Genomic DNA, 15,407 nt, shown 5'->3' with positions numbered 1-15,407 from the left:
CAAAAATTGAAAGTAAAAATTCTAATCTTGCGGCATTTATGCACTAATTTTTCAATAAATTTATTTATCATATAGCACAATTTCTTATTCAAGATATTTCTTGTTTTTTATTGTACTTTTTATCACTTCGACCTTTGTGTTTTTGCCTTAAACCTAAATTTATTTCATTGTTTTTACGTTTTTAACAGATTATTAGCATGTAATTGTTTACATATTAACACGTAAAGTATGTAATTAAGCAAACACTTGGGTGCTTAGTTCAATGGAAAATAAATTATTTATAATTATGTTTTATAAAGAAAACTACTTTGGATAAGCCCATATGGATGGAACTAAATTTTGACAATCACTGGCTAATCAAAAGCAACATCAAAATTTTCATTGCGCAATTTATGCAGCATTTCTTAGCATCAGCAACATATCATCAAGAAAGCAACAAGGCTGTGCTGTAAATATTACGTAGCTCAGCACACCCAAACACCCACCCAGCAGTTTCGGGAATCAGCTGAAATGACAGAAATACATATGGGTCACTCCGCTACCGCAGACCCGAGTGTCGATCGAACGATTAGATTTTGGACCGTTGGGGTTGATACTGATGATGTCGACACCTGAGCCGGTTCTACGTACCGGAATGACTCGGGTTTTACCCGACCAAGGGCTGTTGGTTCGGCGATCTAACCCGTTTAGGTCGGCGAAGTTTCTCAGAATTTGTTCGTCCATAGGGCTACATTTGCTACGTATTCTTCTGCTCTAGGCTGGCATCGAGTCAAACTCAGGGCCAGAAACCTACACCTGCTGTGTATGCCAGAGACGACTACACCACAACTCCACCTCAGTCAATTGCAATGCTTGCGACGGGTGGAGTCACCTCAGAGTCTGCTCAGGACTACGGACTCATCGACAGTGGACCACATCATTTGTGGCCCCCTGCTGATCAAACAGAGCAGCCTTCACGGCTAACCCCAGTCCACCTAAGCAGGTCAACACAAACACTATAACACAACCACACAATAGACCACACCGCAACCGCGACAGACCACACAACAGTCACAACCGCACCCCCACCCACATGCCTCCTACAATCTGCACAGTATGTCAGACCAGGATATTCCGTAATGTGACATTAGTCCAATGCAACACCTGCATTGGCTGGTGCCACTTTGGGGCTTGTTCAGGTCTGCGCACGATGCGAGATTGGACGAGGAACTTTGAGGGCCTGTGTTGCGCTGCTCGGTCGCATACCCAAGTTGACCCGCCACCACAGGGCGGAAACCTCCACAGCAGCGCACACAGCCAATGGCGGCAAGGCTACACACATCCCTCACACGCCGCATAACAACACGTCTCCCGAACCACATGAAGCTCCTTCAACTTAACTTACTTAACCTTAACTGCAACGGACTTTAGAGCAAGATCGAAGAGGTAACCGTCTTCATGGGAAGGCATGGTATATTGATGATTGCGGTCTAAGAGACGAAGTCGCATAGCAATTCAACATTGTTGAATTGTGCCGTATACAACGTGCACCGTCGAGATCGCGAGCGAGATAATGGTGGTGGCTTAGCGTTCATCACGCACCACACCGTGCAGTATCGTCTTATTGAAGCAAATATCGACCGCAGGGATACCACCCTAGAATATCAGGGCATTGCTATCCGGTCAGGCGATGTTAAGCTCGAAATATTTAACGTTTATATACCTCCTGTCACTTGATGCCCGGCAGGATATCACTTTAATATAGATGCGCTACTCAGAGGTGAAAACCGTATGGTAGTAGGTGACTTTAATGTGCACCACGATCTTTGGCATTCAAGCCTTTCAAACGATCGTTGGGGAACAATCTTGGTTAAGCAGATAGACGATTCGACATCTGCACAATAAACGACGACGCACCCACCAGGATTATGGGCAGCCGCTGCAGCTCGCCAGACATAACAATAGTCAGCGCTGGTCTGATAAACAGCGTATCATGGCGACCTATGTTGATTTTGGCATCAGACCATGTACCCATAGTCATCTCGATCGATAAACCAACCGACTTTGCTTCCGCGGAACACCAGACCTATATTAACTTTTCTAAAGCTAATTGGGAAAGCTTCGCGAAATTTACTGAGAGCACGTTGGCTGCGCTCCCCACAGCAACCGACGTCCACCTTGGTGAACGTAAGTTCCGCAGGGTTGTCACTGGTGCTGCAGCTGGCTTCGTACCGCCAGGATGCATTTCGGACCCCCGTCCAAACTTCCCAGCTGAAGAGACTGTTCTAGCCGATGAACGTGACAACCTTCGTCAGGCCGATCCCGGAAATCCCCGTATCAGGGGTCTTAACGCGGAGATTCGGTAGCTCGTGAACGTGCATAGGCGGAAAAAGTGTGCACAACTTGGGCCTCCCTTGCTTTCACTAGCGGTGAAGTTGAGAGGGGCTACTCTGTAATGCGATGCGTATTGCTTACGACGTATTTGCCTATCGCATCGCATTTCTTTTTCGCATCGCATTACAGAGAAGCCCCCCAGGTGGCCACCGGGAAGGCGAAAGCCTACAACGCCATGGATCCCGACGGAATGTGCATATTGATGCTGAAAAATTTGGGTCCTGCGAAAGTAGCGTACCTAACGGAGGACCTCAATATGTCAATGGCCACTCTCCTCGTCCCAGGCATCTGGAAGATGGTGAGGGTTGTCCCACTGCTCAAACCGGGAAAACCAGCCAACAAAGGACAATCTTATCGCCCGATAACATTCCTTTCCCCGGTAGCGAAGACACTAGAGGCCTTGCTGCTCCCGTATTTTACGAACCACCTGACCCCAGCGAAGCATCAGCATAGTTTCCGTAAAGTGCACAGTTCAACAACAGCACTTAACGCCATAAACACGCAGATAACACGTGCCCTTAACCGCAACCGTACCCTGTGAGAGAACTATTATAGTAGCGTTGAACCTGTCAAAGGCGTTTGACACCGTCAGCTACTCCACGCTCTAGAAGACATAGAGGCCTCCTCTCTCCCACAGAGGCTCAAATGGTGGTCGGCGAATTATCTGAGTGGTCGACACTCGTCGGTAATGTGTAGAGACAAATCGAGCAAACTCGGAAAAATTAAACAGGGGGTTCCACAGGGTGGTTACCTTTCCCCACTACTGTTTATCTTTTACTTTTCAAAGCTCCCTCAACCACCAGAGGGAGTCTCGATTGTCTCTTACGTCGACGATTGCTCGATCATGGCGACTGGGAATGGAATTGATGACTTGTGTTCGAAAGTAAACGGGTATCTCTCCGAGCTTTCCGAACGACGGATTGATGACCTCGTTGAGGTAGTTTGCTCTCGATGACCTTGAAGGCTTCATCCTTCCCGATGACCACCCGAACTTTATCGTGGGTGAAAGTATGTAAGTTAATGGCACATTGGTAGTTTTTTATCGAGCAACGCGTCGTTTGGCTTTGTCTGCCGAAGGGCGCAGTAGGATTTGTGGCTAAAATAATCGTTCACCGACGAAATAAGTCCCTAAATCTGATGGATATCCGGTCATTGTACTTCGCCGGGTCGGACGATTCACTAAAATTGGCCTACACCATCGTCGAAGTAACGGAACTTTTTAGTTACTATTCGTAAATATTTTTTAGGAACACAATGCTTTATAGAGAAAATGGTCTAACTCAAGATAAGGGGTGCGCTCAGAAATGCATCAAGCCAAAGCATCAGTATCTTTTATTTCTAAACTATTATTGATTGAAATGTCATATTTACGCAATTACGTCCAAATTCAGCTTTTAAAGGTGGTTGCGCATATCTGACATTTCCAACAGTTATAGTTTAGAAATAACAGAGACCGATGCTTTGGCTTGATGCATTTCTGAACGCACCCAAGCTGTTTTATCAAGATACCGCAGATTTCATCACGATCCATATTACGTCAAGTTTACTTGGAAATTGTTCCGCCCAAAGGGATGTGAAGGTTTCAGTTTGGCGGTCGTCCATACATACATACATATGTACTACGTACGTAAGCAAATAACAAATGCATAAAATTATTATTAATTGCAATAAAAATTTTCTTTCGTGTATATTTCGATATATTTCGGGAAAACAAGTGTGTAATAAATCGTATATGTAGGTGTGTAGTATAATTCATCAGTATCTGTAAAAGTAATACATACGTACTGTACGAATAATTTGCCGCGAATCGCATTTAAAATCACTTATACAAATATGTGTAGCATAAAAACAGTACATAGACAACATCTAGACAAAAAGTAGATTAAGAGTAACTTTTGCTAGCCACGAGGACACTCTTAAGGTCGCCGCACAGCTGCTGATGCCGTATAACGTAATATGCAAATATATATAATCGAGCAGAACATTATTTGCAACAGCTTGGCAATGTACTCTAATGCTATGCTAAATGTGAGAAACGATGAAATACGCCCGACCAACGCCGCCTCAGCAGCAACAACAGCAACTGCTGCTGCTGCACACGCCGCTTCCGCATTTCATTCGCCATTACCACCGTTGCCCGGCGCTCCCTGTTGCTGTTGAGGATGTTGTTGCTGTGGTTGTGGCAGCTGCTGTTGTTGCTGCAAAAACTGCGCTGCTGCGTTAACAACAGATTGTTGCCCTTGTGCTTGCGGTTGGTGCTGCAGTGGCACTGGCTGGTGCGGATTGTGTAACTGATTTAGCAGTGCCACATTACTGGCTTTCATGCGAGCTATTGTGGCATTTGCCATCCCTCCAACCACTGATAGACATGGTGACATACAAGGCGTTGAGCTGAGACTATTGCTGATTTCACATTGATCCAGTAGGCGGAGAAGCTCATGTGTGTCGGGTCCGCCTGAGGTTTTCTGCTGGGGTTCATCTTTCGAAAGCAACGCCAATGCCGTTGTGAGATCCCACATTTGAATGGCACCATTACAATGGCCAGTCAATATGAAACGTGAGCCCATACGTGAAGACACCTCGCACTCGTGTACGCAGAACGAAGTGATAGTTGAGCTATCTACTGATTTTATAATACAGACGCGATCGCCATTCGAAGCTAAGCGCACGTAAAGCTGATCTGTTTCCGGCACTACTTTTTGTACGAAAATCTGTTCATCATAATCGCCATATGGGCCAAAATCATTACCAGCTGCGTAACTGTAATGTGAATCAGTGGCTTCGAGTGCCACAATCTTAAAGGATGCCTCGGGTGTAGAGCCTGGTTGTGTGGAGAGCATTCCGCGAAAACGTGTCAATGACCAGGTGCGTACATGGTGATACTCACTGCACACAGAAACCAAATATTTTTCTGAGAGCGTAACCTGCAAAAAATTACGTACATAATAAAAATATTTGCAGAATGCATTTTAAGAGTCATACCTTAGTTACTGGGCTTTGGTGTACAGTAAATGTTTCAAATAAATGCGGTCCGTGGCCGGCTGTCTCCGGATGTTGCACAATAATACGCACCGCTCCCGATTTCGTACCGTACGCAATCTCTATCCAGTTTCCACTTATACCTAAAACCGTAGTTATTTACATATCTTATATTTTAGAGGATCTTGGAAAAGCTCACTTGAAGTTTTTGGGGTGAGATAAACAGAAATTGCTGTAATGGGATCCAATGTCGGGTCTTTATATAACTCAGTCACTAACAAGTCATTATCCTTCATACGTAATGGAAACTTTTGCATATCTAAAATGATACTAAATTTAACAGAATATATTCATAAACGATTTTAATGATCTAATTTACCTATATAATAAATAGACCCATTATTGCATCCCAGCAATAAAAACGAGCCAGCTGAGTCAAACGACAGTACGGGCACCAAATCTTGGATTTGCCAGTGCTGTGTCATGGCATGCCACACGCCTATTTTGCCCGATGAGGACAACGCCACCAACTGGCTGCCGATAAAAAACAAATACTCTACGCGTACATTCAGATTAAATGTTCCAACATCGGTTTTATTTCCTCCTTCATGTATACTCCACAAGCGTATTTGGCTACCATATGAAATAGCCACCATTTTACTAGGTATGGGTTCGGCTGTGGAAGTGTTGACCTTTGAGTTAATCGCCATACGTTCAATGGTTGCATCAATGTGAGGCGAGGTAAATACCAGTTGCCAGCCACTTGAGTCCTTCACTCTATAGCAAGTCACGAAATGGGCATAAGCCACTGCAATCCAATTTTGATGTGCCTTGATTATTTGAACCCGCAATGGATCCACCCAGTTTGAAGTAAGGGTTGGACTAAATACCAATCCTACATCGTTGCGTATGAGCTTATTGAGGTCGGCGGAAGAGTTACGCGAATGTCGCATGAAATCTAGTGAGGCGGTGCGTGAATGGGTCGAAGAAGGGCCAGCAGTAGCCCAACTGCGTACTTCTCCACTAACATTACCGTTCGTACGTCCGCAACGCAAATCCCATGAAGAGTTTCGAGAATGTGATGAGTGTCGGCTAGATACAGATGCCGTTTCGGGTACGCGAACCATTGAACCAGGACGCGCGTTTACCGTTGAATTTGATACTAAACCTGATGATGTTGAAGGCAAGCAAGATTCCAACGGTACTGTTGGTGCCTGTGGGTTGTATAAATTGTTTGTATTTCCAGCATTTATTCCACTACTATTTGATGTTCTATAAGATGGCAGATCTGAGCCACCAACTGGGCGATCTTCGGTTGCTACAGATCCTGTGGACATAACAGCAGCATGAATTGCCTCATTAGACGGCATCAACGGTGCAGGCAAATAGCCATAAAATAGCACATCACCGCATGATGAATGGTTTAGGTCCTCGCAAAGTGCTAGACGCTTAACAAGCGGAGTAAGGCCATAGTATTCAGATTCGTGACGCAAAGCCCGTATTTCACAGTTTTTAATGTCGATATCTTTAGTGCGTAAATAGTTGAGAATGATCGAGAACAAGGCCGGATCGCGATCAATGAATATAGCGCCAGTTTCATCGCGTAAACTGGAAATGCGTCCACTTAATAATGCCGTGAAAAAGGTATCTGGGATCCACGTCAGCGTCTGACGGGAAGTGGAAAAACTGTAATAAAATGTTTAGAGTATAAAAAAGTAATGGTAATCGTGTACTTGGAAAACGAAAGCCTTGATTGGCAATACAAAAAAAATATATATAACCATTTGTATTTAGCGATGTGCATATACATATGTAAGCATATACATTTATGGCTTCGCCAGCGATATCTCCTTTCCTTGCAATAGACTTACCGCTGTCCACCAACATTCAGATTTACTAAATCACCATTATGTGCATAGTAGGTCATCGTGGTGCTGGTGGCTCGTCCAACACTATCCTGCTCAACGTGTCGTGACCGTTTCGTGTTTCCGATCACAATATAGTGCACTTTGCTTCAGTTTAAATGCATTTCTTCAATTTTCTTAACAAACTGGTTCAGATGTGGAGAATACTTTGTGGTATATACACAAAATCCTAAGTTAAGATATGTGATGTCTCATAAATGGAATGCAAACGGAAAATGAAAAACTGCTGCAAAAGTGAATTCTGTTGACGTTGTTGCTTTTTATTTACGCCTCAATGTTGTCAACGTACATGGGGGAAGTTTTATGAGTTTCGTAAAAGCTGGTCTGATTAGAAGTGTCAAAAATTATAAAGCATTACCGGAAACGTGATTAGTGGTAATAGGTCTGTTCGTTGACTTGGTTAACAGACACAAAACGTCGCCTGTGTAAAAGATTGTCGTAAGCACCATTTGGACGATTTTTAGTTCTAGATGCAGTTATATATTTTGAAATTAGGCCTTTCGATTGGTGTTATCAGTTTTTACATATCTCCTTCAGTTTCCGAGATATTGACTACAACTTTTCCGATAATTTAGTAAAAATGTAGTTAGTGATGCAGTCATATTAAACTTATCAATACTCCAGCGGTTCATTAAGCAGCCTCTGGACCCGTCAGCATACCGACAGGCCCTGAACGGCATTCACAGGGGGTCAGTTTCGAGTTATGTAGATTTCAGACCTGTGAATGCCGTTCTAGGCACACAACCATCGGACATTGACGAGACGGAGCTTCATCTGCCTCGAGAGACAAGGACCACAATAGCCCAACTTCGCTCTGGCTACTGCTGCAGGTTAAACTCATACTTGAGCAGACTAAACGCGGATGGGGCAAATGTGTGTCCGGCATGCGGAGAGACACCTCACGACTCGAAACATCTCTTCGCATGCCCGGAAAACCCGACAACCCTAACGGCTGTATCCCTATGCACCGACCCAATGGAGGCTGCACGCTTCTTAGGGCTGCCGTTAGTGGAACTTGACGACAACGACTGAGATATCAACCAATCTGGGCGGGGTTGTTGTGGCCGCTACAACAACAACAACAACGCATAACGGCGACTCGCATCAGACCACCTATGCATAGTCATCTCGATCAACAAGCCCACCGATTTTGCTCTCGCGGGCCACCAAACCTATATCCACTTAAACAAAGCTGATTGGAACGGCTTCGCGGAAGTTACTGAGAGCAGTGTCGCCGCTCTTCCCACACCCACAAACGTATATGCTGGCGAACGCCAAACTAGTCACTGCCGCAGCGGCTCGTTTCATTCCATCCGGACGCATCGCGGAAACTTTCCTTCAGAAGCGGCTGTTCTCGCAAATAATCGTGACCTCCTACGTCAGGTCGAACCTGGGGATCCCCGCTTAAGGGATCTTAAAGTGGATAATTGGTAAACCAGCATAAGTGGAAAAAGTTGAAGCATTTTAAGACCTGCAATTTCATCTTTGGTGTGAGTAAGTGTCCGAAGAAAAATCGCGACCTATTTTAGCCGGCGATTCACACTGCATAAGGCCAGGCGTCAAGTGATCCGAAGACTGTACAAACTGCCCAAATATAGAGCACCAGGGAAGGCGATAGGCCGACGGAAGTAGCATATCTCACTAAGGTCCACAATTTGTCAATGGCCCCTCTCATCATTCCCCATTGGCGTCCGGAAATGAAATTGATGACGTCTGCTCGAAAATAAACAGCTACCTCTCTGAACTCTCTCTCTTTTTCACTATACGAAGCCTAACGCTCTCCCCGAAGAAATTAACGGCGATCGTCTTCATCACCTGGACGACATTCACCCATTCCGACGGTGAACAACCCGAAAATTTTTGAGATTACCTTTAACAGCCTCTTTTCCTTCTTAGCGCACGCAACCGGATTTGCCAAAAAAAAAAAAATACAGAACCTGGGGCTGCCGGCTCTTAACTATGCTACGCCTGTTTTGTCCTTGGAGACTAGTTGGACGCAGTGGATGAAGCTGTAAACTTGTCAAAACATCGCATTCCGGACAGCGACAGGATGCCTTCCGTAAGGGTGCATAACAAAATGCAATCGCAGCAGAAATACATATTTCTGGTCCGAGGTTGGACCCAATAGCAGCCCGGAGTAAAAGGGAACGGGCGTTCCTCGTCAAAATAACAGCCCTTGGTCAGGAAAACCTCAGTACTCCGGTAACAGACGCTTATTACACACTAAGTTAACTATAGCTGCCCGAAGAGAAAGCTATGCCATGCAATGCAACAGTTAAAGAGTGTCCGTTGCGTTGCGAAATTCGACCGAGGGCTTTTTATAGGTCAACCGCATCAGGGATGGCCTTGCCATGGTGACAGAATCCGAGTCCATGGTATGAACAGGATTGTCATGGCTAACGCTTTCATTATCTTTGCCACAGTAAATGGAAAGAATTCTCTACCATGCAGATATTTTTTTGAATGAATGTAAACGTACCCATTTTCTACATCTAGGGGATGAGGGTGCACAGTGTCGGCTTCAAAACTGCAGTAATTTGCCCAGTGGACATTTTTTTTCGGTATCTGCATCAAGACTCCGTCCGGACTTTGGATAATTTTGCGTTCCCCGACAGGTGCCTGTATTTCTGAATTGATTGAGCACCGTTGTTTGGGAGCCGGGTTTACGTGCTTTACGTAGGAAAAAAGACCGACAAACTTCCAAGAATCTGATGACGACATAAGTAATTCCATTAGTTACACTGAGTATAACTTGTAACGGGCGGGACGCGTGGATAAGTTTCATACGTAGATTGAAAAAGAACGCTTGATCTAGTATGTATGTCGAAATTGTCCTTCGTGATATTATTTGAAATTGGATGCATCCAGTCTTATAATTCATTTATAATGGCTATATTTCAGGTTAACGGAGAAATTGTCGTCTTATTTATACTTTCTTCTATTTATGGCCCAGAGGATAGCTTGCAGTTCAGGATGAGGCTGTTTCAATGACAAGCGCTTTATTATGAGTTCCGTTTCTAATGCTCAGCTTAATCAATCTCTCTAGGGTATTTAACGGAAATTTATGAGACACTGATTCGTCTGAAATGCCTAGGGACATAAGGGAAGTCCTTGTTGTTGTTGTTGTTGTTGTTGTTGTAGCAGCATACAAATTCCCCAAAGAGTTTTTGGGGAATGTTGCTGGAGGGACAGTCATTGGCCAAATATAAATCTGGGTCGTTCCGATTACATAGACCCGACTGTCGTGGGAACGATCTACCCCTGGTGCTGGATTGTTAGGTTATTGAAGGTCTGTTTATGTAGTTGTAAGAGCATACAAATACCGAAAGAGGTTTTGGGGAATGATGTTGGAGTGACAGTCCTTGTACATATGTATATGAATTTGGGTCGTTCCGGTTACATAAACCTGACGTATAGACGCTGACCTGACGGAGCGAAAATTTAGCGTCCCGCTGGTATCGGCGTTAAAATTGCATTTCCTTATTTGGACAGTTGGTTTAAAAATAGGTCCGCAACGTCACTCAATATAACCGTATAAGTCTTGCTGGCTTTATAGAGTCAAAAGAGGCTCTTAAGCTGACGAAAAGATGTGTCAATTTGCTTACCTCAGGTCTGCTTGTGGATTTGATGAAAGCCACACTGTTAAAGCCCAATCAGTTGCTTTTTGAAGCGATTCAGTCTCTTACATAATGTCGTTGAAAAGGCCTTTTCGTTTGCCCTCGGAGATTGACGCAAATTTCATGATCTCCCTTGTTGTGGATTGGGTGAAGTACACTGAGATCCCAATCTTCATGCATGTATTTGTAAAAGCTCAAACAGACGGCAGCGTTAATCCGGATTAACTCGGACTTAATCCGGACTAACTGCAGTTAATCCGGATTAAGTCCGAGTTAATCCGGATTAACGCTGCCGTCTGTTTGAGCTTTAAGTCCAGCTCTGCGCTACCATTTAAAAAATTTCCCATGGTTTTTTAAATTTGAAAAATAAAACAGCATTGTCTTTTCGTTTTACATAAACTTTAATGTAATTAGTATCATAACCTATTAATATATGTATTTATGTATAAGTATACGTTATTACGTAGGTATATGTATGTATATATAGTATGTATTTATATTTTTATATATGTATGCATGTATGTATTGAGTTTCGGTCTTTTAAACACTGATATTATATGTAAAGTTAGTGGTTAAGTTGTGAATAAGATACATTAGTAAATCCATTATTTCAACTCTTATCGTTTTGGCAAAATCAACGCCTCAAACTGCTCAGCCAACTGTCAAAGCCAAGCTAGTTGAATATGTACTTACGTATGTACATTCATACTCTACATACATACATACATATGCATGTGTGTATGTGCACTCGGGCATTATGCCTGTTTGGTGCCACTAAATACAAGTTCCATAATTTTTCCATAGTTTTTCTTTGCACTTGAATATGCGCAGCTACCTTTACGATTACTTTATTAATAATGACAGATAGTTGAGTAAGATTAATTATATTTACTTGTATTGATTTTTTTCTTTGATAGATGACAAACATAAGCTTTAATTTAGATTTCGCAGCACAGCTGCAATAATGATGCGTTTGTTTTTTGAAGAAAAACGAGTAGTTGGAATAAGCTATTTTGGTGTTCCACTAACGGTTTTGTGTTAACGATTAAAATCATAAATTATAAGAGCTGGTGAGCACTTTCCTACTACACTTTTGAAAACTTTTATGAAAAAAAAAAAAATGTATTTACAGACTATTTAGAAAATTTTAAAAGGCCTAAATTTAGGTTACTTGTTTCGATTAAGAGATTTCTCCACGAATAAGAAAAATTGGCAGAATGCTTTGTGCTGGCTATTAGCCGGATTAGGTATCGCATTTAGTATACTATGTGTTCACCAACTCTTTTACTAGTAATGACGGTGTGAACGCTTACGAAATTGTGGTGGGAATCGGTGTGCCAGCATGGGATTCGAGTGTGATTTTCGTTTAGATATACTACAAACAATACTATCTGTTTCGAGGGCAAAGCTGAAAGGAATAATGCCTGAAGAAAAAAATCGAGGGACGCAACGGTTGTTAGAAAAAAGACGCCTATTAGCACTAAGCTCATTTGAAGAAGCTCCTAAGGGCGGTAGATCACATGAATTAATTATACTGTAAATAAAATTAAATTAATACATATACGTATATTGATAGCAAATTGGGAAAAGTTGTTATGTGCACCTTTTCTAAAAATTATAATTAAATAAAAGAAACAAGAACTGTCGTATTGTTGTATGTCGTAAACTTTAAATGGTAAAACTATGTTTAAGGGATTCGCAAGCTACCATAAAAGTTGTATTAGGAAATTTCAAGTATGTACTCTTAACATTTATTTCGCTGTTAAAAACTTTACGACATACGACAGTACGACAACTTGTGAACCACCTAATTGTGTTAAGAAAATCGAGCTACCTATTTTATTTTCAAATGGAACAGAGATACACAAATTTGTTAAGTTCAAAATTGTCACAGAAAAATGTAACAAGTCCCAAAGAATAGCAAAATATAATGATCAACATTGTGGAATTTGGAGTACGCGAAAACAGGTATTAACATTTGTTCAAAACAAGTGCTTGAGGAAAACGAGTTTGAAATGTATTTATGCTCTCCTATAAAATTTTAAGAGAAACTGGACTAAGTAACTTTCCATTCTAAGCTGACGATGTACATATGTATATTGTATATATGTACATATATTAGACGGTTACACATTTGTTAGTGCTGGGCCAAACTTCTCCTACAGTTCCGAGCGGCAAATGGTTTTATTGAATAACTTTTTCATGGCAGAGATTCCCTCGGAACTTTCCTATTGCCTGCCGAGGTGCAACTAATTTAGATATTGTTCGGAGCATGTGGTAGCATCAACAGAGAAAATAAAAGCTAGATCTATATATTTAATACTGCGAAATCGGGTTTTGAGTTGTTATATTCACAACAATCAGCTCTCCACTAAAGCTGACACTAACAGGCCTATTCTGCTTGTAACCGAACATTTTGTAACAAGCTAATTTTGTTACCAACAATTGTCACCATTTCTTGCAACCGCAATTCTATTTACCTTGGTAACGTTTTAATTTATTCAGCAATTCAGCTATGGAGTTTTGTGTAAATTCTGGTGTTGCATATTTCATGGGGCAATATTTTGTTACCTGCTCATGAGATGGTAACAAAATTTACCGGTTACAAGAGTGTGGAGAATACGAAAAGGGTTTAAAAATTTACAGTAACTTTACTAACCGGTAACAAAATTTTTGTTACCAACGCAGAATAGGCCTGTAAGACGACTTCTCCTGTGACAGAACATAACCAAGTAAATTGTTTTTTCTAAAGTAGAGAAAAATAAGGTTTAGTATAGCTAATTTTCGATTTTTTTCATATATTTTTTTGGTGCCTTGTTGTGTTCTAATTTTACTTTATGGCTGCTAGAAACGAGATAGAAAGAAGTAAGAGCAGCGCTGTCTTCGGCTATGCCGAAGGCTTCATACCTTTCATGAACATCTGAAAATTTTACTTTAACAGATTACTGCATTTGAAAAAAATTATATATTCACAGCATACATAGATAGAGGAGATACATATATATAAAAAAAATCATATTTAAACAATCAGAGGTATGGAAGATATACCTTATATAGCACCAATCTAAGTGATTTTCACTGCTGTGTGATCGGTATGTAAACCGATTTTCTCAGTAGACTTTGTATTATTATTTATGAAATAGCTTACGAAATTTATCGACTTTAGCTGTCCAAATAAAGGAGTTTTACAGTAAAGCCCTATATCTGAACAATCAGTTTTATGGAGGCAATAAATATGTTATAGTGAGCCGATCTTTGTTAATTTTACTGTAAACTTTCTGTTGATAACGAGTGAAAATAGTGCGGAATTTCATGTTTCTAGCTGCATATATGGAGAAGTTATAACAAAGAATATCATATTTGAACAATCATTTGTATGAAGGCTATAGGTTATAGCGACCCGATCTTCGCCATTTTCACTGTAACTATTTTTATTATAATGGGTGGGAATATTGCGAAGTTTCATGCTCCCAGCTGCATAAATGGAGGAGTTATAACAAAAAATCGCATATCTGAACAATCAGTTGTATGGGAGCTATATGTAAAAGTGACCCGATCTTTGTTATTTTCACTGTAAGTATTTTGTTGATAATGGGTGGAAGTAATTCAAAATTTCATGTTCCCAGCTGCATAAATGTAGAAGTTATAATGAAAAATCTCATATCTGAACAATCAGTTGTATGGGAGCTATATCTTATAGTGGTCCGATTCTTCCGGTTCCGACAAATGATTAATAAATTATAAAAATAGACCCACCTACCAAATTTCATCCGGATATCTCGAAAACTGAGAAACTAGATTGCATATAAACAGACAGACAGACAGAGAGACAGGCAGACAGGCAAACAGACAGACGGACATGGCTAAATCGACTCAGCTCGCCGTTCTGATCATTTAAGTATACATTTTGATGGGTCTATCTCTTCTTATTCTGGTACTTACAAACATAGGACCAAAGTTATAATACCATTTCATGCTCATGAAAGGTATAAAAAACGGATAGAAGTGCTTAAAAGGTTTACAACAAAACCAAACTAGTTATCTGGGGGTCAATTCCCGTTCTGTGAAGTGAAAAGTACAAAATTAACACCGAAATAAATGCGGTGTGAAAGTGTTATTTTTATCAATTTGCAATAACGCTGAACGAGAATTGAACTGTACTTAAACTTTGATGTTTTGCGAGCATATTTTCAAACATATTTATCAATGTTTTTGTGCTTATCTAAGCGCTTAAAATTTATTTTTTCTTGCTTATTTTCTTCAACCCTGATGATAAGGTAATGAAAAAAGTATAGCCATAGTAATTCAACTATCCACCGCCAAAAAAACACACCCTGCTATCCCACGCCAAGCCTTTGGATATTGTTGTTGTACGTATAATTATGGTGCAACTTGGCATTTACATACATATGTACATACCAGTATCAGCTTATTCTACAAAAATTTCACTTAAATTACTAAATGACACACTGGAGTGATTTAAAAAATCTTACTGCTATAAAAGTTCTGAGTA

The 15,407-nt window shown here is 41.3% G+C and overlaps 1 protein-coding gene across 2 annotated transcripts; it reads right to left on the bottom strand.

Moving 5' to 3' along the window:
- Positions 1 to 4,047: 4,047 nt before the first annotated feature.
- Positions 4,048 to 7,696, bottom strand: LOC118737603 (BTB/POZ domain-containing protein KCTD3). Of its 2 annotated transcripts, none has more exons than XM_036468213.1 (5): positions 7,224 to 7,696; positions 5,732 to 7,038; positions 5,552 to 5,671; positions 5,356 to 5,495; positions 4,048 to 5,297 (listed from the first exon to the last, which is right to left on the bottom strand). In XM_036468213.1, the coding sequence occupies exons 1-5, from the start codon at positions 7,277 to 7,279 to the stop codon at positions 4,488 to 4,490; spliced, it is 2,433 nt and encodes an 810-aa protein (XP_036324106.1). In that variant the 5' UTR covers positions 7,280 to 7,696; the 3' UTR covers positions 4,048 to 4,487. The 2 variants fall into 2 exon arrangements, with proteins under 2 accessions (XP_036324106.1, XP_036324107.1); XM_036468214.1 differs by lacking the exon at positions 7,224 to 7,696 and adding an exon at positions 7,134 to 7,213.
- Between the last annotated feature and the right edge of the window lie 7,711 nt (positions 7,697 to 15,407).

This window comes from Rhagoletis pomonella, unplaced genomic scaffold (assembly GCF_013731165.1).
Source record: "Rhagoletis pomonella isolate Grant_MI unplaced genomic scaffold, Rhpom_1.0 Rhpom_scaffold_00004, whole genome shotgun sequence".
NCBI lineage: Eukaryota > Metazoa > Arthropoda > Insecta > Diptera > Tephritidae > Rhagoletis > Rhagoletis pomonella.
This window is presented reverse-complemented; position numbering and strand designations above follow the sequence as displayed.

Coding starts and splice junctions, on each gene's coding strand:
- LOC118737603 (XM_036468213.1), bottom strand. CDS start 7,279: ATGACCTACTATGCACATAATGGTGATTTAGTAAATCTGAATGTTGGT. Junction 7,039..7,223: donor CTGAATGTTGGTGGACAGCG/GTAAGTCTATTG, acceptor ATTTTATTACAG/TTTTTCCACTTCCCGTCAGA. Junction 5,672..5,731: donor TGGGTCTATTTATTATATAG/GTAAATTAGATC, acceptor GTATCATTTTAG/ATATGCAAAAGTTTCCATTA.